This window comes from Macrotis lagotis, chromosome X (assembly GCF_037893015.1).
Source record: "Macrotis lagotis isolate mMagLag1 chromosome X, bilby.v1.9.chrom.fasta, whole genome shotgun sequence".
NCBI lineage: Eukaryota > Metazoa > Chordata > Mammalia > Peramelemorphia > Peramelidae > Macrotis > Macrotis lagotis.
Window position 1 is genome coordinate 626,565,264 of NC_133666.1, and position 21,587 is coordinate 626,586,850.

At 45.4% G+C, this 21,587-nt stretch overlaps 2 protein-coding genes across 4 annotated transcripts; one reads left to right on the top strand and one right to left on the bottom strand.

Annotated features, from left to right (window-relative positions):
- The first annotated feature begins 3,576 nt into the window (after nt 1-3,576).
- On the top strand, nt 3,577-14,907 carry SWSAP1 (SWIM-type zinc finger 7 associated protein 1). Of its 2 annotated transcripts, XR_012471911.1 has the most exons (3): nt 3,585-3,828; nt 10,262-10,917; nt 13,015-14,907. XR_012471911.1 is itself a non-coding variant. In XM_074203460.1 (2 exons), exons 1-2 carry the CDS (start codon nt 3,592-3,594, stop codon nt 10,778-10,780), a joined length of 756 nt encoding a protein of 251 aa, XP_074059561.1. In that variant the 5' UTR covers nt 3,577-3,591; the 3' UTR covers nt 10,781-11,110. The 2 variants fall into 2 exon arrangements, 1 of the variants encoding a protein (XP_074059561.1); XM_074203460.1 differs by lacking the exon at nt 13,015-14,907 and having other exon boundaries at nt 3,577-3,828; nt 10,262-11,110.
- Nucleotides 11,626-17,751, bottom strand: EPOR (erythropoietin receptor). Of its 2 annotated transcripts, none has more exons than XM_074203458.1 (8): nt 17,387-17,751; nt 14,157-14,286; nt 13,843-14,014; nt 13,485-13,682; nt 13,240-13,393; nt 13,048-13,135; nt 12,565-12,652; nt 11,626-12,420 (listed from the first exon to the last, which is right to left on the bottom strand). In XM_074203458.1, the coding sequence occupies exons 1-8, from the start codon at nt 17,529-17,531 to the stop codon at nt 11,755-11,757; spliced, it is 1,641 nt and encodes a 546-aa protein (XP_074059559.1). In that variant the 5' UTR covers nt 17,532-17,751; the 3' UTR covers nt 11,626-11,754. The 2 variants fall into 2 exon arrangements, with proteins under 2 accessions (XP_074059559.1, XP_074059560.1); XM_074203459.1 differs by having other exon boundaries at nt 13,485-13,639; nt 13,839-14,014; nt 17,387-17,750.
- Nucleotides 17,752-21,587: the final 3,836 nt, after the last annotated feature.

Here is a 21,587-nt window from a genome sequence, read left to right on the forward strand (position 1 = left end):
AGCTGTGCTAAGCCACTAGTCTCATCTTCTCCTCCAGAGCCATCTGGATCCAGTCAGTGGTCAGCTATGAATCAGGATGACTGGAAATGGCTCCCAATGCAAGACAATCAGGGTTAAGTGACTTGTCCAAGGTCATTCAGCTAGTAAGAGGCAAGTGTCTCCCGTTCTTCTGACTATCCACTGCACCACATTAGAGATAGGAGAGTCAGCACATATGTAAGGATTCAGTTGCAAGTCAGATGGAAAGGTCCTATCATCCTTAGGATGCAGCAGAAAAGTAGGTGGTAATGACTCTCTTTAAATGTCATTTCCGGGGCAGCTAGGTGGCATAGTGGATAAAGCACCAGCCTTGGAGTCAGGAGTACCTGGGTTCAAATCTGGTCTCAGACACTTAATAATTACCTAGCTGTGTGGCCTTGGGCAAGCCACTTAACCCCATTTGCCTTGTAAAAACTAAAAAAAAAATGTCATTTCCACTGATAAGATCTTATCAGTTTCTGATATTGAAACTTTTGATAGTTCCAAAGACTTGATGACAGTAATTTCTTTTCTGGGTTTTCTGTAAGAAACACTCACAGCAGTGGCTTTCCAAGAGAATGGTTAAAAAGGTGCTTTCCTGGAAGCATTGCCCCACCCATGGCTCTTGAGTTCAGGATTCTGGGTTGTCTCCATCAGGGTCTGAGGGGATGTGGTGGTTAAGGTAGAGGTAGTCTGACCCACCTGACACATGTTGCCTCCTGTCTCTCCCAAAGTAGAGCTGCTTCAGCTAGGCTGGCTTGCCTCTCAGTGAGTGACAGTTAACAGTTGCTGGGGATGCCTGGCCCCTTCTTCACAGGAGATCATCCCCACATGATGCCTATGAGGACTGGTCTGGAAGCAGAACCAATAATTAGGGAGGATGTTACTATGTCCAGGATTCTTATGCTTCCAGATGACTGGAAGGATGGTTAAACCCTCAGGAGAAATAGAGAAGTTAGGAAGAAGGAAAAGTTTGAAAGGAAAGATAATGAGCTCCAGTTTAGAAATAAAGTTTAAGATTTCTAATGTCTAATATTCCTAATATTTAAGATTCCAGATGTCTAATATTCATTTGGTAAATGCAAACTGGAACTCAAGAAATGAAGGCTTGATGTATAGATCTGGTAGTCATCTGTATAGTTGAACCCATGGGAGCTGATGAGCTCCTTAATGAAGAAAGAAAGAAAAAAAAGAAGAGGGCCTAGTGTATGATCTTGGAGTAAACCAACAATTAAGGGGTAAGACAAGGATGATAATCAGCGACAGAGATTGAGAAGAAACTATACAATTAGGAGAAAAGGAGAGTTCTGTTGTTGATGTTCAGTCATGTCTGACTCTTCATGATTCTATATGGGATTTTCTTGGCAAAGACACTAGAATGGTTTGTCCTTTGTACAGACCAATTTACAGATGAGGACACTGAAGCAGACAAGTTAAATAACTTGCCTAGGGTCACTCAGCTAGTATCTGAGACTGGACTTGAATTCCTAAAGAGGAGTCTAACTACAGGCCCAGCACTCTCATCTGATGTACCTTGCTGACCCTAAAAAAGGAGAATAGATCATAAAAATCCAGGAAAGAGGAAATTCTGGAGGACAAAATTGCCAGTAGCATCAAACACAGCAGACAAGTCAAGAAGAATGAGAATGGAGAAAAAGTCAATACACTGGCAATTAAGAGAACACTGGTTACCTTGGAGAGTGCAGTTTCCACTGAGTGATGCTGTTGGAAACTATGTTAAAAGTGGTTGAGTGGGGCAGCTAGGTGGCGCAGTGGATAAAGCACCGGATGGGCCCTGGAGTCAGGAGTACCTGAGTTCAAATCCGACCTCAGACACAGCCTAGCTGTGTGTCCTTGGGAAAGTCACTTAACCCCATTGCCTAAAATAAAAAACAAAAATAAAAAATAAGTAAAAAGAATAAAAAAGAAAGTGATTGAGTGAGAAGAAAATGGAAAAAAATAACGTAGCTCTTTCTAGGAGTCTGACCTTGAAAAGGAGGAGAGAGATACATTAGACACTTGGACTGTTTTTTTGTCTATATGTTATGTCCTAACACAAACAATGGAATGAAATACCAAATTTGCCCCACCAAGCATCACTCTCCTTGAGTCATTGGCTCTGTAGACTCCTGTCTGGGTCAGCTAGGTGGTAAAGTGGATAGAGAGCACAGCCCTGGAGTCAGGAGGACCTGAGTTCAAATTTGACCTCAAGACACTTGGTATTAACTAACTTGGGCAAGTATGACCTTGAGCAAGTCACTTAACCCTGAGTGCCTCCCAATTCAGGGCTATCTCCAATCTGCAGATTCATATCTGGCCACTGGACCCAGATCAAGAGGAGAAAGTGAGGCTGGTGATTTAGTACAGCACCCCTTCACTCAAATCCAATTCACTTGCTGGTCTTCTTCAAGAAGGAAGGATGGTGGGGCATCGGATAGAGCACCGGGCCTGAAGTCAGGAGTACCTGGGTTCAAATCCAGCCTCAGACACTTAATAATGACCTAGCTGTATGGCCTTGAGCAAGCCACTTAACCCCATTGCCTTGCCAAAAAAAAAATCTAAAAAAAAAAGAAATTTAACCAGGGCACGATATGGAATATTGCTCAAAATAATTATAAAAACAAGAAATATCTAATTCTAGTATACCCATTTTACAACTAGAATCTCTTCTCCCTGTCCTCTATGTTCATAGCTTAAGCGTTCAATATACTGTGCTCATATCACTTATTTTTCAAAATGAGAAGAAAAATGTGGTATTCATATTTGGAGCCTTTTGCTTCCAACCGTCTCCCCAAACATCTCTTTCTTACCCTTCCCAGGGATTCGGGAACTTCACTTGCCCAAAGACCATAGAAATGGAGTAAGAGTATAGACAAAGGAAGCGTAGGAAGGGAGATCCCTCTCTGCCAATTTGAGGGAAGTGAAGGCCTCAGCTACTTGGGACCTCTCTCTCACCTTCTGGCCCATGCTTCTGCTGACAGGAGCTTTAGTGATAGGAGGTATCTGTTTAATAAGGTTGTCTGTGCATAGGAATCTTTTCATTATTGGCCCTTTTATGTCCAGGATCTAGCACAAGCTTTGAAGTAGCTTGTACTTAATACGTGATTGAGAAACAAACAGAAAGATGCAGGAGGGGGAAAATGCAAGATCAATCAATAATCACTTAGGGCCTACTAAGAGCCAGGCCCTGGGCTAACTGCTAGGAATAGGGAAAAAAGGGGGGAAAAAAGAGAGTCCCTGCCCTCAAGGAGTTTACAATCTAATGGGGAGACAACTCGCACGTGTAGACAAAGCAAACTACAGGCAGGAAAAATCGGAAATGCTTCAGGGAGGGAAGTCACTGGGGAAAAGAGGGGAAAAGGAAAGGAAGAAGTGGGGCGTGGCGACCCAGATTATTACTAGAGTCTGCGAACACCACGTGGAGCGACCGCTCCTTGGGGGCGGGCTCCTCCGGCTAGCAGCCTAAGGGATTCGAGCCTAAACCAATGGAACGTCCGCAAGGGGGCGGGATTAGTGCAGAGCAACGTTCTGATTGGTGGTGTGTCCGGTGCGGCGGGAGGGCTGAAAGCGGGCATGGAGGCCCTGCGGCGGCTGCTGAGCTCTGGCGGAGAAGGCTGTGCCACCGAGGAGGGCAACACCCTTCTGCTCCTCGGGGAGCCGGGCTCCGGAAAAACGACATTATTGTTCGCGGCGGCCCTGGTGGCAGCGGGGGAGGGCCGCGGTCCCGTGCTGTTCGTGGCGCCGAGAGCCCTGCAGAGCCTGCCTCCGGGATGGAAGGCCGAAGCGGCCAGGGACCCAATGAGGCTCCAGGTAACAGCCAGGCGGAGCCCGGGGAGGGGGGCGGGGCCTGCGTGCGGTGGGGCTCTGGGATAGGGAGGAGGCGGCAGATGTGGGGCGGGGCTCTGTGACGGAAAGGCGGAACTACCAATGGGGCAGGACTATGGGAGGGGGAAAAGCATCTGAGGGGGCGGGGCTTTGAAATAGAGCTAAATGTTTGGGGAACACAATCCATCTCCCACCTTTTATTAAGCGAACAAGGTGCCCTGACTGTATTAATTGTTTGGGAATGCAAAAACAAAAACAAAGTATCCCTCGTCTTTTTAAATTTATTATTACTTTTTTAGGTTTTTGCAAGGTAGTGGGGTTAAGTGGCTTGCCCATGGCCACACAGCTGGGCAATTATTAAGTGTCTGAGGCTGAATTTGAACTCAGGTCCTCCTGACTCCAGGGCTGGTGTTCTATCCACTGCATCACCTAGCCGCCCTGCATCCCTTGTCTTTAAGGAGATGCCAAGTCAGAGAGGGACCTAGGTAATAATATATATGCAGAACAAACCAAATCAATACAAGGCAGTTGGGGATGGGGGGGGAACTAACTCTTGTGGGGAGTCAGAAGAGATTTCTAGGGGGAATGCCTGAACTGAATCTCGATGAAGGTAGGGCGTTCTTAGAGATGAGAAAGGGGCAGCTAGGGGGTGCAGTGGATAGAGCACCGGCCCAGAGTCAGGAGTACCTGGGTTCAAATCTGGCCTCAGATACTTAATAATTACCTAGCTGTGTGGCCTTGGGCAAGCCACTTAACCCCACTGCCTTGCAAAAAAAAACAAACTAAAAAAAACCCCAAAACAAAACAAAAATCTAAAAAAAAGAGAGATGAGGAGAAAGTGCTCTTCACACAATGGAGGCTGAGTCATTAGCTTCATCTGAGATTGGCTGAACGTACTGTATTCCCATACAGTAATGTATATTGAAGCTGGAAGAGTAGATTGGGGCTACCTTGAAGAAGACCAAACAGAGCAGTTAGGATTTTTATTCTAGAGGCAAGAAGGAAACACTGGAACTTGATGAGTGGAGAAATCATATGGGAGCTTTGTGGAGGATGAATTAAAAGTGGAAGGAACTTGAAGCATCAAGCTCAATCAGAAAAGAAGCAGACCCTGGTCATAGTCTCCCTACTTAATTCTCCCCCTGTTGCTGATAAATTGCTTCGTTCAGCTTCACTAATCCCTGTGGTTCATAATTTCCACCTGTTGGAGGAGAATTCCTTCCCCCTGCTGTACTCATCCCTATACAACCTCCCAGTCCCTATCCTCCTCTGCTTTCCCTATCCACTGTGCCCTATGGAATCTCCACTCTTTGGTTAAGAAGCTGCCCTTCATCCTTTGCCTCTTCTATTCTTTCTATTCTTTTCAAGCATTAACTCAAACCTGGCTATATATATATTTTTAAATTTTATTTATTTAAGGCAGTGGGCTTAAGTGACTTGCCCAAGGTTGCATACCTAGGCAATTATTAAGTGTCTGAGGTCAGATTTGAACTCAGGTCCTCCTGACTCTAGGCTTGGTGCTCTGTCCACTGTGCCACCTAGCTAGCTGCCCCTTCAAACCTGGCTTTATCCTGAGGGTACCAGGATTGTGACCATCTCCAAACCTGTCCAGTCTGTTTGATACTCAGAGCCAGGAGTCATCTGCTTGGAGACCTCTCTGCACCACTGCTCAGTCACCTTTCCATTTTAAATTTCTGTCATCAGACCCTATCTAGACCTTTGTTGTTGTTATCTACTGAACTCCAGATCATGTTCTTTCCCTCCTCCAGGAGCTGAGCACTAACAACAAACCTTATAACACCCTGGTCTCCCAGTTCATTAATCTCTTCAACTCCCATCAGCTCTGACTCTCCTCTGTCAAACCACAGGGATGCTGACACCTTAATTCCATAATTTTGGCAACTGGAGAGATTGCTGAAGTCAAGGGACATGGGGTCAAACCCTGGCTCTGGTACTTATCTGTGCCACCTTTAACAAATCACTTTATCACCCTGGTCCTCAGTTTCCTATCTATAAATGAGATAATCAATTTACTCTAAAATCTAGGATCTTTGATTTTTTTTAGGTTGTTTTTTTTTTTGCAAGGCAATGGGGGTTAAGTGGCTTGCCCAAGGCCACACAGCTAGGTAATTATTAAGTGACTGAGGCCAGATTTGAACTCAGGTACTCCTGACTCCAGGGCTGGTGCTCTATCCACTGCACCACCTAGTTTCCCTGCTCCCCAAAATTAAAAGTTACCTTGTAATTATTTTATGATTCATGTTGACTTCTCTTTGTACCTGGCTCTTTCTTCCCAATAGCATGTAAACTCCTTAGAGATAGGAATATATTTGCTTTTAGACTCTGAATCCCTATGCCCTAATACAATGTCTGATTGATTGGTTTATCTTTGATCTTTCCTTTTCCAGTGGTTTCTTCCCTGCAACCTATAGATAGACCAACATCTCCTTCATCTTTAAAAAAAATTTCATAACCCTGCCATCCCCTTAAATTATCCTCACCTACCTAAATTTCCTTTGACATGTTCAAACAGAAGTGTGTCAGTCTCCTAGAAAGGTCATTAGGCCTCAGAGGTGTCAAAGTCATAATCTGCAAACCTGCCCAGTGGGGTTGATGATTCTGGTTAAAATGTAACTGGGATTAGCACAGTGCATTGAATGTTTTATTAAATATAACATTTAGTGTTAAAAATAAAAATATAACTGGAAAATATTTAACAAAATTGAATTTAAAAATGCAACATAAATATGAATTTGTAGTTTTTCAAGTTGACATGTGGCCTTGAGTTGTCACTGCTGGTCTATAGTCCTTGTATCTATTTTTTCTCTACTTCTCAACCTCTTCTAGCTTGGTTTCTGTCCCAAACACTTGATTGATACTACTCTGTCCAAAAGAGTGATGAGCTCTGTTTCTTTTTTTTGTTTGTTTTATTTTATTTAAGGCAATGGGGTTAAGAGTGACTTGCCCAAGGTCACACAGCTAGGCAATTATTAAGTGTCTGAGGTGGAATTTGACTGACTCCAGGGCCAGTGCTCTAGCCACTTAGCTGTTCCTCTATTTTTGTTCTTTTTTTGTTCTTTTTTTTTGTAAGGCAATGGGGTTAAGTGGCTTGCCCAAAGCTACACAGCTAGGTAATTATTGTGTCTAAGGCTAGATTTTGAACTCAGGTCCTCCTGAGTTCAAATTCAGCCTTAGACACAATAAGTGCTCTATCCACTTTGCCACCTAGCTGCCCCACTCTGTTTTGTTCTTAAAAAAAATATTCAGGGGGCAGCTAGGTGACTCAGTGGATAGAGTAACAAAAAATGCGAAAATATTTTGACTTTAACAAAAACCAAATAAAATGAGCATTTCTGCATTTCATATATAGTAGAACAGATGATTATATATGAAACGAGCTTGCTGTTTTTTTTTATTTCTATAATAAATTCAGCAGGTAACTTTCAAAGTGCTCCTGTTTCTCTGTGTACATTTCTTTTGTTCTCCTGTACATTTAAAAAAAAAAAGATGTTTTAATAACCCTTTTTTTGCTAATTTATTCCTTCCCCCTACCATTTACATACATACTCTATCTAACCTTTCCCCCAATTCAAAGATGTAAAGAAAAATAAAAAACAAAATACTTCACACAAATAGGCATAGAATGTTGCCTGGAGTCAGGAAGACTTAAATTCAGATCCAACCTTGGGCAAGTCGCTTAACCTCTTGTGCCCAGTAAGTGTAAAATATCCCCCCTCCCCCAGAGCTCTGTTCTTGGCCCTCCTTTCTCTACATTGTCAGTGATATATTTCCCTCCTCCCCAGCCCTTCTTCCTCCAAACTTCCCTCTTTTGTTAAGAGAACCACCATCATTCCAGTCATTCTGATGTCATCTTTGACCCTTTCTTCTCCCTTACCCTCCCATATCCAATCACTGAAGAGACTTCTCTCTCTAAAACATCTCTCACAGCTGTGTCCTCTCTCTCTCTCTCTCTCTCTCTCTCTCTCTGTCTGTCTCTCAGTTGCATATATCTATTGCTTTTTCTAATCATTCAGTGCACCTAAGTTAAAACCCTCTTTCATTCTTGCCTGTATCAACAACAGTTTTCTAATGAGTCTCCCTGCTTCCAATCTTTACCCTCTCCAGTCTATCCCACAAAGCTGCCAAATAGTCCAAATACCCAAATCTGATCAGGTCACTTTCATATTCAGAAGTCTTCTCTTCTCCCTGTGCCTTTGAGGATCAAGTCCAAACTTCTTAGCTTGCCATTGAAAGCTCTGTGACCATTTCAGCCTTGTTATGGACTGACCAGTCCCTCCCGCTGTACCTTTGATTCCATTCCCTCCCTAGTTGAATGAGGAGGCTTCTCTTTCTTTCACTCTCATTCTTTCTCTATCATGCCTATAGTCATACTCAGATCACCCTTAGCCTTAAAATTCTTCCCTTGATCTTCCTGTCTCCTTGAGTGATTATTTCTCTACTCCTTCACTGCTAAACTCCTAGAAAGAATCATTGACATTTTCCATTTCCTTACTCCACATTCACCCCTCAACCATTTAGGACCCCTGGTTTCTAATGACTCTGCTTGAAAAAACCTCTCATGAAGGTCACAGGTCAAATTTTAACTGGTACATGGGATGGTCTTTTCTCAGCCCTCATCCTCCCTGATCTTTCTATGACAAAGGACATTATTTTCCACCCCTTACACTAGGATCTTTTCATGGTCTCTCTTGCCCCCAACCTGGCTGCTGCTCCTTCACAGTATTCATTTATCACCCTTCTCTCCACAGTGTCCTTCTCCTATCTCCTGGCTCAGAACTGGGTCCCCTTTCCTTCTCTCTCAGCAAACATCTGGGCTCATGAATTTATTGCTTCTGTGTAAAAGGCCATCAGATCTAGATATCCAGCCCTAATCTCTGCATTTGCTCCCATATCTCCAACTGCCTTTAGTACATCTCTATCTGAATATCCCATGAATGCTTCAAATTCAGACTGTCTTAAACTGACTTCATTATCTTCTCCTCCTCTAAACCTGCCCCACCTCCCAGTTTCCCTTTTTCAGTTGCTAGCACTACCATCCTTTCCAAAACCTTGGAGTCATCTTTGGCTTTTTCTTCTCCCTCCTGCAACCAGTCAATTGCTGAATCCTGTTAATGCTTCCTCCATAGCATCTCTCAAATCCATTCCCTTTTCTCCAGTCACACAGATACCACCCTAGTGTACCACCCCCAGTCACTTTCATCTGGATTGGCACAGTAGCTTCCCAACTGTCTCTCTTCGGTCTCTCCACACCCCTCACTAATTTATCCTCCGCATCGTGGCCAAAATAATCTTCTTTATCAATTCCCTGCTCCAGAGAATCTATTCTTCCAGTCTTATGTCCCATTGATCTTGTCTGCTTACCCCATGTTGCAGTGAAAATGGACCACTGGTCTTCCTCCAGCTGGATGGAGACATTTCTGTGGCAGAGGCAACTTTCCTGAAAGGTGTTTTCCCCTCATCCTCCTAGAGTCCACAGCCCCCCAAAGTGGGAATTTAAAAGCGTTTACTTCTCTCTAGCTTTCTTTCTATTTTCTGATGCTATTCTAATTTAAATTATATACCATCTCTGCACAGGTCCCTGTCTCCTAAGAAGAATGACCTTAAGATCCCTCTCTGTCATTTTTTTCCTTTGTATCTTTAGAGTCTACTGTCATGAAATACAGATAGTAGGTAATTAATGTTTGTAGAATTGAATTGTCTTGATAAGATATATATATATATATATATATATATATATATATATATATATATATATATATGGTGACTAATAGGTGTGTATGGTAAAAGATGGCATCTTAGTGTGAGATCAGCTCAATTTGTGAGAATAAAGGTATACATATCCTTGTGGCCTAGGACAAGGAATCGGATGGGTTTTAGGATCTCTGCCATAAAGAATGGTTAGGATTTGAATTAGACTGAGGAAAGATGAAAGAAGTTTCTAGTTGAATGTCTGAGATTAGTCTGAATTTGTGGGAAGTGTGAGGCAACAAGGCTAAAAGGAAGGGGAAGGCAGGCTAAATATGGCAGGGCTTTGAATACTGAGCTAAGTGGTTCAGACTTGGCTCATTAGGTGATCAGGGACCATTGAACAGAGCTCCCTTGCAATTCTGACATTTGGGATGTTTCCCCCCTCTGGCTTGTTCCAGTAATTTTCTAAGCTGTCTCATCTCTAGTGGGCCCCTTGAGAGCTTCCTTGAGGAAGCTATCTGGTGTAAGAAAGAGCTGAGGTCAATCCTGACTAGGCAAAGAACCAAGGCAAGTCACTGAGCCATCCTCCCAATGGAGATGACGACATCACCCACCTCCCAGGATTGTGAGGATCAGGGACATCACATATGGAAAGTATGACATAAAGACTAGCTATGATAATCTTGCCCCTTTGCCTCCTGTCTTTTAGAAAATCCACTTCCTGTATCCCCCCTCCTTGCGTGAGCTACTTCAACTTCTGAGTTCTCTGCACGAGAGAGCAGGCCAGCCTCCCTCTCTCCTGCTTCTGGATGGGCTAGATGAGTACTTGGCAGAAACCTGTAGACTCCAGGCATGGGCCCACCTGGCAGCCCTCCTGGTGGACACGGTCACCCACTTCTCAGGCCGCTTGAGCGGTGGCTGCGGACTTCTAATCACCATGCGTGGTCCTGTTGAGGCTGAGGCAGAAGCATCCTCCCTCCAGCTGGCCGTACTCCAGCGATACTTGCCCAGGTACCTCTGGCTAGAGCCTGACCCCCCAGACCCAGCAGAGGCAAGGTCCCAGGACTTAGGGCAGTGCTTCAGGATTCGCCTCTCCACCGGGCCAGGCTTCCCCAGGCAGGAGTGGTACTTGAGTTTTGGATGTGATGGTGAGATGGCAATTTCCCAAGTGACCTGCCAAGTGTCCCAGAACCCACCTGTGAAGACTGAGACCAGCAGACCCAGCTGAGAACCTTAGTCTGGAGAAGGGGGCCTCCAGCCACATGGGCTTTGTATCTGGGAACAGCTGCTAGAGACAAGAGGAGATACTGTCTCAGGCCTAAGTTCAGTTGGATCCTAACAGCTATGCCTCCTTGCCACTATTGGGTAATACACTTTGACACTGTCTGTGATATCCCCAAGTTTCCTGTGCTTGGGCCAAAGGAGTGGGAAGGTGGCCACCATGTTCTATGTGACTTCTCTCTAATGTGGACTAGGCATGGGGAAGGAGCTGGGCAGTGGAGGGGGTGCGATCTGGAGAACTGCCTTTGTACTTCTTCTGACATGGAATAAATGATGTTCTGATCAGACCTTACCACCAGCCAGACTGAGATATACTCTGAAAGTTTTGGGAAGAGGGACTGAAAGTGGTCACTTCCTTGTCCCTAGTCCTGATAACTCTCCTTCCAACCTCATCCATTCCCACTTCTAGAATCATAACATCCTGCCCTGGAAGGATCACCCATTTTACAGAAGAGAAAACCAAGTCCCAGAAAAAGGAAGGGACCCCAGGTCCAGTGCTTTTTATCTGGACCCCATATTGCTTTTCTCAGTTCCCCCTCCCCTGTCTGTTCCATTCTCCTTCTTGGGGACACCTAGCCTCCTCCATTCTCTAGCCTCCCTCATATATAATCAAGTCCTCCTTTTCAGAAGATGTGATTTTCATGGAAAGAAAATGCATTTATTACAAAAATATATATATAAAAGGGCAAAGAAGGGCCTGCTGGGCAGTGATTTCCCCCTCCCCCCACCCCTAGGTCTCAGAGGCCATAGTGTCCTGCAACCATGCCAACCTCTTTCTCCCTCCCTCCCCACCCCTCCTGGTCCTCTGGAAGGAATGAGGAAGGAAGAATGAAACATGCCTCCTTCCTCCTCCCTTCCTGCAGCTGCTCCTAGGAAAGCTGCCAGCCTGGGTCCTAACAAACCCACCTCAAAGGCTGCCCACTAGGAACAAGCCACATATCCTGGGGGCAAAGGCTCTGGGCTGGGCTGGAGAAGGCTGTTCTCATACAGGTTGGTATAGGGCCCCTCAGGTGAGCTGCCAAGGGCCCCTTGGGAGTCACCAGAGCTATAGTCAGCTGAAATTCCAGAGTCTGAGACCCCAAGATAGAGATATTTAAGGTCAGGGGGACTAAGGGACAAGGAGGTTGGAGAGGCTCGAGGACGTAGCAGTTGAGAACTAGGATCCAGGATAGTGTACTCAAAGTTGGAGGTTGACACTTGTTCTTCCTGCTCAGGTTCTAGGGCTGAGGTTGAGGCCATGGAAGAGGAACCAGAATTGGCATCTGTTTCCACAGCTTGGGGCCCCTCTGCCTCTGGGGCCCTGCTTGCACTGCAGCCTGAGCCCCGATGGCTGAAGGGGCCCAGTCCTGGGGGTCTAGCCACTGGACTGTGGGGCAGCAGCCTGGTGTCCAGCACGAGGTAGTCGTCTTTGGCTCCCGGGGCCAGCTGGCTGGCTTCTGGCACCAGCAGAGGTTCCTCCTCCTGGGCTAGCTCGGCAGGGGCCACCCAGCGACTCTCAGAGAGTACTTCCAACCTGGCTGGTGGCTCCTCCAGGTAGGCACCAAGTGGCCCCCACCACACGCCGGCGTTGTTCTGTCCCAGCCACAACTGAAATAATAACATTGAGCTTAGCCAGGAACCCCCCTCTGGATGCTTGGCCTCAGGACCTAACCCAGGAGCCTGGGATCTGGAGGTCTTGCAGACCTCCCCAAGAGGGAGAGAGCAGAGTCTTACCTAGGCTTCACCACCTACCTGGAAGTTGCCCCTGTGAATGGTGAAGAGGCCCTCAAACCCATGCTCCGGACCAGGGATGCCTGGCCAAAACATTTCTTTCAAAAACCTGGGGGGGGGAGGAAAAACAAAGCTAGAAGGATCAGCCTGACCAGATGGGCTAACCCTGGAGGCCTTTGGGTACAATCTCTCATTCTTTCTGTCTGTCTCTTTTTTCTTGGCAAGGCAGTGGGGTTAAATGACTTGCCCAAGGTCACATAGCTAGGTAATTATTAAGTGGCTGAGGTTGGATTTGAACTTCAGGGCTGGTGTTCTACCCACTGTGCCACCTAGCTGCCCCCATCATCTCATTCTATAGAAGAAAAAAAAACCAAAAAACTGACACCCAGAGAGTGAAATGACTTCCCCAAGGTCACAGAGGTATCAGAACTTGGTCCTCTTGACTTCAGGACTATCCTTCTTTCCATGCAGTGCTGCTTCCCTGGGGTAGGAGAGGGGGCTCACCTGCGTTGAGAGAGGAGGCCCAGGAGGACTAGCAAGAACAGAATGATGGTGAGTATCACAGACATGCTCAGGATCAGAGGGTCCAGTTCTGATGAGGGAAGGAAGGGGAGTATCAAGTCAGTATCCCTCTTCTACCCCTCTGATCTCAAACTGGGGCCTGGCTGCGCCCTCCTTCCCTCCCTCCCTGCTCACCACTAGCTGTCAACACTGTGACTGGCTGGGACCAGGAGCTCCAATAACCACTGTAGCTGGGCTCTGCCATCTTTGCCCTAACAGTAAAGGTATAGTGAGTGTGCCCACGAAGGTTGTCAATAACACAGTCTGTTCTGCCTTCTTGTATGTCTATCTGCAGGATGGGGAGAGAGATGTAAGGAAGACAGGCAAGGTGGTAGGGGTAGAGGGGAAGAGAGTCCAGAGGGCTAGGGGTGGGCTCTCACTCTCTGCTCCATGGTGCCAGTTGCTTCAGAGTACTTGACCTCATAGCGGATATCCTTGGTCACTTGGGCCATCGGGGGTGGGAGCCAGTGAAGAGCCACCTGGCTGGGGGTCTCCATTTGCCTCACTGTTAACCCAGAAGGTGGGTCCAGAAACACTGAGAGAGGAACAGGGTTAGAGGTGTGAGAGATGCAGAAAACCTGCAAACAAACAAATTGCTGGCAGTGGACTGAGGGCCCAGACCTTCCCATGGGGCCAATACCAGGCACTTGGCATGAAAGGTCTAGCCCAGCAGCTGGTGCCCCTTGGTCCTTGCTGTGCTGTAGTATAGGGAGCGGGTTGGGGCAGAACCATACCTACTTCATTGATATAGAAGGTCCGATGGAACTCCGTGCTGTTGGGGGTGGTCATGACCTTCAGTTCCAGGGGGATGAAGCTGGAGGCATCAGAGAGGGGGAATGTGCAGGTGTAGCGAATGGTGCCCCTTCTCGTCCAGACAACCTTCAGTGTGCAGGATTTCCATAATTCATCCCTGTGCAGACACAGGCACGGGGGCAGAGGAGAGGGACACAAGGCACTGTAATCACCAAGGGTGGAGGCAGATCCCCGCTCTTCCCTCTCTGCCCCAACAAACGATCAGGGAGTGGGGAGCCAAAAGATGTGCTGGGACTCACTCTAAGTGGTAGAAGAAGCTGTAGTTCCTGGATCCCAAGCTGGCTGTCTCTTCCCAGAAACAGACCAGATCCTCCAATCTCTGAGTGAAGCACAGGGGCTTCTCTTTCTCTTCAGTCAACAACAGAGTGACTGCAGTGAGGGGAGAAGGGTGGGATTGATGAATGAGTGGAAGGGCACATCTGTGGGTAAGTCAGAAAAAAAGCTTGAACCCCCCCCACACACACACACCTCTGGCTCAGGGAAAGAAGGACTTCCTTCTACCTCACAAAGTGAGGCCTTCATCACACTTGCAATCACCCCCTATTGGGGTGCCCCCTAGCCTTGGAAATGCCAAACCACACAAGCAACAAAATGATTTCCCCAAAGTTAAGGTTACTGTCTTATCCACTTAGTAAATTCTAGTGGCTTCTGATTCAGATCAAATATACACTGTTCTCTTCAGCATTTAAATCTATTCCTCTTTTGGCCTCTTCCTAATTTTCCAGTCTTCATATAGCAGATTCCCCTCCAGAGGGGTTGCAACCCAGGCCATCCCTTTGGCCTCCTTTCAGTTCCTCACACGTGATGCTCTTATCTGACTCATCATCTCTCATCCATGTGCTTTTGCATTATTGGTCCCTGGCCCCTGGAATGCCCTTCCTTCCTTCCCTCCACTTCTTGGGGTCCCTGATGCCCTCCCAGGACTGCACCTTCAGTGTGAAGCTCTTCTTCCCTCCCAAAACTACATTGTATTCATTTTTATCTATCTTACTGCAACACTTGTTTCAAGAGTCTCTACTACAGAGACTAGAGTTAACTGTAGTTTTAAGAGCCAAAATGCAATCTTGTGGAAAGAGATATTTTAGCCATCAGTTGAAGGGGAAACTATTCAGATGGAAAGTTTTGGAAAAACTGAAAAGGTGGTTTTCCAGTCATCTTTGGAGAGAAACTAGAGAATATAGACAGAGATTAGAAAGACCTTTCTTAGGGGCGGCTAGGTGGCTTAGTGGATAAAGCATCGGCCTTGGAGTCAGGAGTACCTGGGTTCAAATCTGGTCTCAGACACTTAATAATTACCTAGCTGTGTGGCCTTGGGCAAGCCATTTAACCCCATTTGCCTTGCAAAAAACAAAAAAACCTAAAAAATAAAGAAAGACCTTTCTTGATGGAACAATTTCAACCTTTATCTTGTGAAGAGAATTTTTTTTTATATTGACACCAAATCTAATGATTTTTATCTAGAGTTGAAGCAATGTAAATTAATTGCTGGCATGAGAAGATAAAAAGACCTCTAAAAAGCATCTTTTTGTGAAGAGAATTCTTGAAAAAGATTTTAGTTGGACCCTTGAAAGAACTATGGAAACGGGAATTAAAAAGTCACCTGTGATATGTGACTGTGATGTTTCTCATAGCTAAAAATATTTTAATTTTTCAATTCTTCGTGCTATTATTGTTCATTTTTAATATATTTTATCAAAATTGAGTTAATCCTAGGAGAGGTATGGTTTTGATAGAGATGAGGAAGGAGAAAGTTAATGAAATAACAGCTAATAAATGGGGGGAGGGTGAGCCCCTGAGCAATTGATTAATTAGTGAAGAAAAGGTTGGAATTATATTAATAAATGAAAAATTATCCAGACATACCTTTATTCATAAGAATGAATATGGTGGGGGAGCGATTTAGAAGTCGCAAAGTTGATCAACAAATGACCCTGACTGACTGCACAACTCTGAGACATGGATATGCTTATATATGTGCAAATGTTATTTCCCTGGGTGGCAAGGATTGTTTCAGTTTTTCTTCATATCCTCAGGGATTAGCCCAGTTCATGGTGCTGGGTAGAAGGTTTTGACTGATTGATTGTCAGTCTCTCAGACCCTACAGTTGCTGAACATGGGCAGATTATTCTTCCCCTGGGATCCAGACACATTTAACTCCAAGAACCCCCTCTGTATATCTTGTTTGGTTGCCCCCCCTCCTCCAGCCCATAGTGTACCCAGGCTGATAAGAAAGCCTGGATATAAGGACCTATTTCCCTTCACCCCCATCTCCAGCCCCCTCCCCTTTGCTATCAGGAACACAACCACCATCCCCACACTACTGTGAACAGTAAACCCTTCACTTCCCACAACTAGGCTGTTGGGAAGCTATAAACATCAGCAGCTGTAACTCCCACCCCTTTGGGGTCCTGTCTTGAGCTCTTAACTCTGCTCGCATCATACCTCAGACCCCACCCCCACCCTCAGCATGCATAACAGAGACCCTGGCAGACTCGTTTCCCAGTTTCCCAATGTGTCTTCAGGCCCGTTGGACCTCTGACTCCACCCTCTGTCCTTGTCCTTTCCCTGAGTCTAGGCAGAAGGGGAGGGCTAACTAAACTCAGGAATGCACCCCGGAAAAGTGAGCAGTCCATCTTCCTGCCGAGTGCTTGGGATTTGAGTCCCATTGCTCTTCAACACCATCCCTTTCATCCCACGCCTGAAAGAAGATCCCACAGGATCTTGGACTTGAGAGATATGCCAACCCCTTCATTTTGCAGAGGGAGAAACTGAGGCATTAGGAAGCTGAGTACATAAGATCATGGTCCTAATAAGTATCAGAGCAGGGTTTTCATCCCCTGGACTGTGACTCCAAACATTACTCTTTCCTCTACCTGATGATGATAATAACATTTATTGACTATGGAGTAGTGAGTGCAAGAATTCTTAGCTTCCATCTTATAGAATAGGAAATTGAGGTTCTAGGAAGAAAATTGACTTGACAAAGGTCACATAGCTACTGGTAGAGTTGGGACTGGAGCCCAGGACTCTCACTCTTCTTGCCAGTACACAGGACATCTCTCAGAAAGCCCCAAAACTGATTCTCCCAGGCTTGGAGGGGAGGAGGGAGGAAGGGAGCATATCAGGTCCCACAGGCACCCTTTCCACCCAGATAAGGCCAACAGCAGAGTTTGAGGAAAGGGCCACAGGGAATGAGGCACACCCATGCATGAAAATACAGTCACTGTTTACAAATTTTGTGTTCCCCTTTATGCCCCTCCACCCCTAAAGTCTCCTGGTTGCCCTCTCCTCAAAGATCAGGAGATCCTGTTCAACTCTTCCCCAGTCCAAGCTGAGGGTAAGGGTGAGTATGGGGGTGGAGATGACTGTGGCTCCATCCTTGTTTCATTTTAAGCCTCTTGTACCACCCACCAAGGAAGGAGGCAATGAGTCTGAGACAGAGGGAGAACTCCCAATGCTAGGGGCTTACCTTTGTTTTCAAACAAGGGGCCTTCCAGCCCTGGCTCATGCTTCAGTTCCCATTGGGGTGCAGGGGTTGCCCAGGCAGCCCCTGCGCTGAGCAGGACGCAGAGGGACCCAATGCCAGGCCAGTGGGGGGGCCCAGCTCGTTCCATGGCTCTGGCCCCAGGCCTGACTTGCCACCTCCCCCCACCTCTCTCAGAGTTTGAGAGGGGGGGGCTCTTCTTTCTTCCTTCCCTATTTCAGTGGGAGGGGGAGGGGGTTGCAGGAAAGTTTCTGCCAAAGGCTACAGCTGGGGCAGCAGCTGCAGCAGCCGGACACAGCTGGCAGAAGTGGGTTCTGTTCCTTTGGAGGGCCTGGGAGAAGTGGCGGGCAGTGACAAGGGGCGGGGCCTTCATGGGAGATAAGGGGGGCCAACAGTGGGGGAGGGGGCGTGAGACCCAGGGCAACTCCAGGAACCTTCATGAAGGAAGAGAGCTTGCCTCTTATATTTGACATAATCAGTTCAAATTGCTGCTTAATAGAATTTGATAAAATGCCTTCTCTGTGTGAGCACCTTGCCAGATATGGGGAATCATACTATCCATGGTCCATAGGGAACACTGATTATACATGGGGGAAAGGGAAGCAGGACAATCAATAGAGCTAGCTCTAACACTAAGTGCTCAAGAAGGCTGTACAAGTTTCAGAACCCCATATTCTGATTCCAAGTCCCAGAATCTTTTGTGATCCCACGACCAGTGTGGCATTCAAGGCTCTCCATAACCCAAATCTGCTTCTCCAACTTTATCTTCCCTGACTTCTTCTTCACTTACATAGTTTTTCCCTTCCCTATTTCCTACTTTTGTTCATGATGTGCCTCTGGCTGGACTATCTTCTCCCTGCTAGGGACACCCAATCATGGAATCCAGGAGGCTAACATCCACATAAGAATAAGACTGGGGGGGGGGAGGCTAGGTGGCTCAGTGGATAGAGCACCGGCCCTAGAGTCAGGAGTACCTGGGTTCAAATCCGGTCTCAGACACTTAATAATTACCTAGCTGTGTGGCCTTGGGCAAGCCACTTAACCCCATTTGCCTTGCAAAAAAAAAAAAACCTAAAAAAAATGAAGGACAAACATTATTATTATTAATCTGACTCAAAGAACTAAGAGAAAGAACAAACATACTTCCTGTTCTCCCTTCACCCCTGCTGCATTTTGACTATTCCTTAACCACCAGCCATCTTTTAATTTTTAAGGTTCCTACAATCCATTTATACCATCTCATCCCTATTCTTGTTGCTGTCCATCACCTCCAGGACATTTCCAATGAATTCTGTGCCTAGGTCAAGTTCTGTCTTTATACCAACCTCCATATGCACCTCAATGTACCTTCTACCATGGATCCTGACCAGTTTGGGGCTTCAACTTCAATAACTTCCTTCTCTCCCTCAGTCCAGATACACTGGAATGGCCATACTGCAGACCTTATCATTTCTCAGAGGGTTTCACCTCCAAGATTCCAAATTTTGAAATTCTTCTTCCCAAAAGCAACTTCCTATACTTTGTAAACAGTAAGGATTAGTGATGAGAACAGGGAATTCCTGAATGAAAAAAAATCCCTCCATCAATGTAGGTTAGCACCTACATTGTAGTCCCTTGAGAGTTTCCTAGGCCACTGATTGGTAGAATCCTTTGCCCATGGTCATACAACCAGGATGGGTCAAGTGCAAGACTTGAAAGCAGTTCTTCCTGATTCCTGAGGTCAGTTCTCTATCCACTATACCACATGACTTTTCTTATACTTTAAACTGGTGTACAAATAGGTATTTTTACTCCCTTATTCTCTCTCACATTAAGCTACTCCCCACCCTCATGCTGACCTCTGGACCTTAGATCTGCTCTTACTCCTGTGTCCATTACCCCCACTCTAGTCTCCCCTCCTTCCTTGGCCTTGATCCATAAACTGCCACTTTAACATTTTACTCATGGCTACCCCCATCGCCACCCTTACTTTTAACCATTCCTGATTTGCTAATCCTCATTCCTAAGGTAACTGCCACCATCTGATTTCATCATTTCTACCCAAAGGCTATTTTCACTGGAGAAAGTAATAGTGGTGATTTCTCATTACAAATCTGTGACTGACCTCACTTCTTCCCTAGTTGCTATTCATTGATCCTTCTATTCTGTTCTCATTGACTTACAATCACAAAACTAGATAGTGGATGGGTCCAAAAGCATCATCTGGCCCAACCCATAGCAAAATGTAATCCTTACAAGAACATCTGGTCATCTGAACTCTGAGGTGAGGGGAAGCCACCATCCATTCTAGTTTTAAACTGCTCTAATTGATAGGAAGTTTTTCCTGACCTCAAACTTAAAGAGAGCTATCTGTCCTCTCAAGTCATTTATTTTTCTCCAAAATACACGACTTTCATATAACAACAATCTAAGACCCTTTACCATCTTTACGCTTCTCTGGTTTTTCTTATTTCTATTCTTCTTACATGGTGGCACCAAAAATCAATACAATACTCCTGATGATGTCTGAGGAGGAAAAAAATACAGTAGAATTAGCATCTCCTCATTCTTGAAAGCTATGCATTCCAAAATGTCACTAGTTTTTTTGACTGCCATATCAGTCAACACATTGGTTACTAACCTTGACCCCCCCACCTCTCTTTTTCAGAAGTCCCTACCTTATTCCCAATAACTACTCTTTTCTCTCTTTTTATTGTACTGGAAACTTTTTTATTTTATTTTTATTTCTTATTTTATTTAAAAATTTTTTTCCATTTATGTACAAAGATAGTTTTTGGCATTCATCTTTTTGAAGCTTTTGAGTTCCACATTTTTCACCACCCTCCCCTTCCTCCACCTTCCCCATGGCAACAAGAAATCTGATATAGGTTAAACACATACAATCATATTTAACATATTTTCAATGTTCAATTCTTTGCCACTATAAAAAGTTGCTATAAATATGTTTTACATATAAGTCTTTTTGTTTTTTTAATGATATCTTTGGGATGCAGACCTAGAAGTGGTCTTGCTGGATCAAAGGGTATACACAGTTTCATTGCCCTTTGGACGAAGTTTCAAATTGCTCTCCAGAATGGTTGGATCAGTTCACAACTCCACTGATAATGAATTAATTTCCCACATCCTCTCCACATAACTACTTTCTAAACCTTCTCCCTCTCCTCTCACCTTTGTTGAAAGAATGAAAAAGCATTAAGTACTTACTATTCATCAGATACTTTGTTAAATATTCAATTTACAAATGTAAGCAAACAAGATAGTCCTTACCTTCAAGGAGCTATTATTATTTGTTAATGCATTATCATATTCTAATAAGGTAGGATAACACACAAAAGGGAGATAGAATTGGAAATAATGGGTAGGGGGGATCCAAGGGTACACACAAAGTGGCATGGTGTGGAAATGACTGAAAAGTCATTTCTCAAAGTAAGAGCTGGGAGGAGGAAAAGGAGCATTGGAATGCAAGAAGCATAGACCAGAAATGACAGAATGGACATGGCACCACCTTCCAGATTCCCTAGAACTTTAACACATGACTTGGACTCCTACTTCTCTGAGAAGATGGAGATGATCAGCCCAAATTCACTCAGTTCTTTTCCTCTGTTCCTTAAAACAGTTCAATATCATCACTCTTTTCCTTCCATTTGGTTACAGGAGGGGCATTCCTCTGGCCTTCTCAAGCTTCAAAGATCATCCCCTCCCTCTGAGGCATCTTGAATTCTTTCAACTCCACTGGCTTCTTCTCCTCTGTTTGAACACATGCTCATACCTCCTCTATTCTAACATGCCTTCCCTCGACCTCCCTTCAGCTTCTGTGTCTACCTATACCTACATGGTTACACTTACTTTAAAAAGCCATTTCAGCTAATACCTCCATTTCTTCACTAACCATTTTCTCAACCCCTTTCTGCCTCTACCACTCCTCAGAAGCTATTCTCCCTAAGGCCAGCCATGCCTCTACTGACCAAAATCCAAAGACCTTTCCTCAGTTTCCTTCTTCCTGGACTTTCGTGCAGTGTTTGATCTTGGCCACCTAATCCTTTCTTTCTGGATACTCTCTCCTCTCTTGGATCCAGAGACAGAACTCTGTCTTGTTCTCCTCCTACCTCTCTATTATTGTTGCAGGACTCTGTAATTCCATTTGGGGTTTCCTTGGTAACAATAGTGGAATGATTCGCCATTTTCT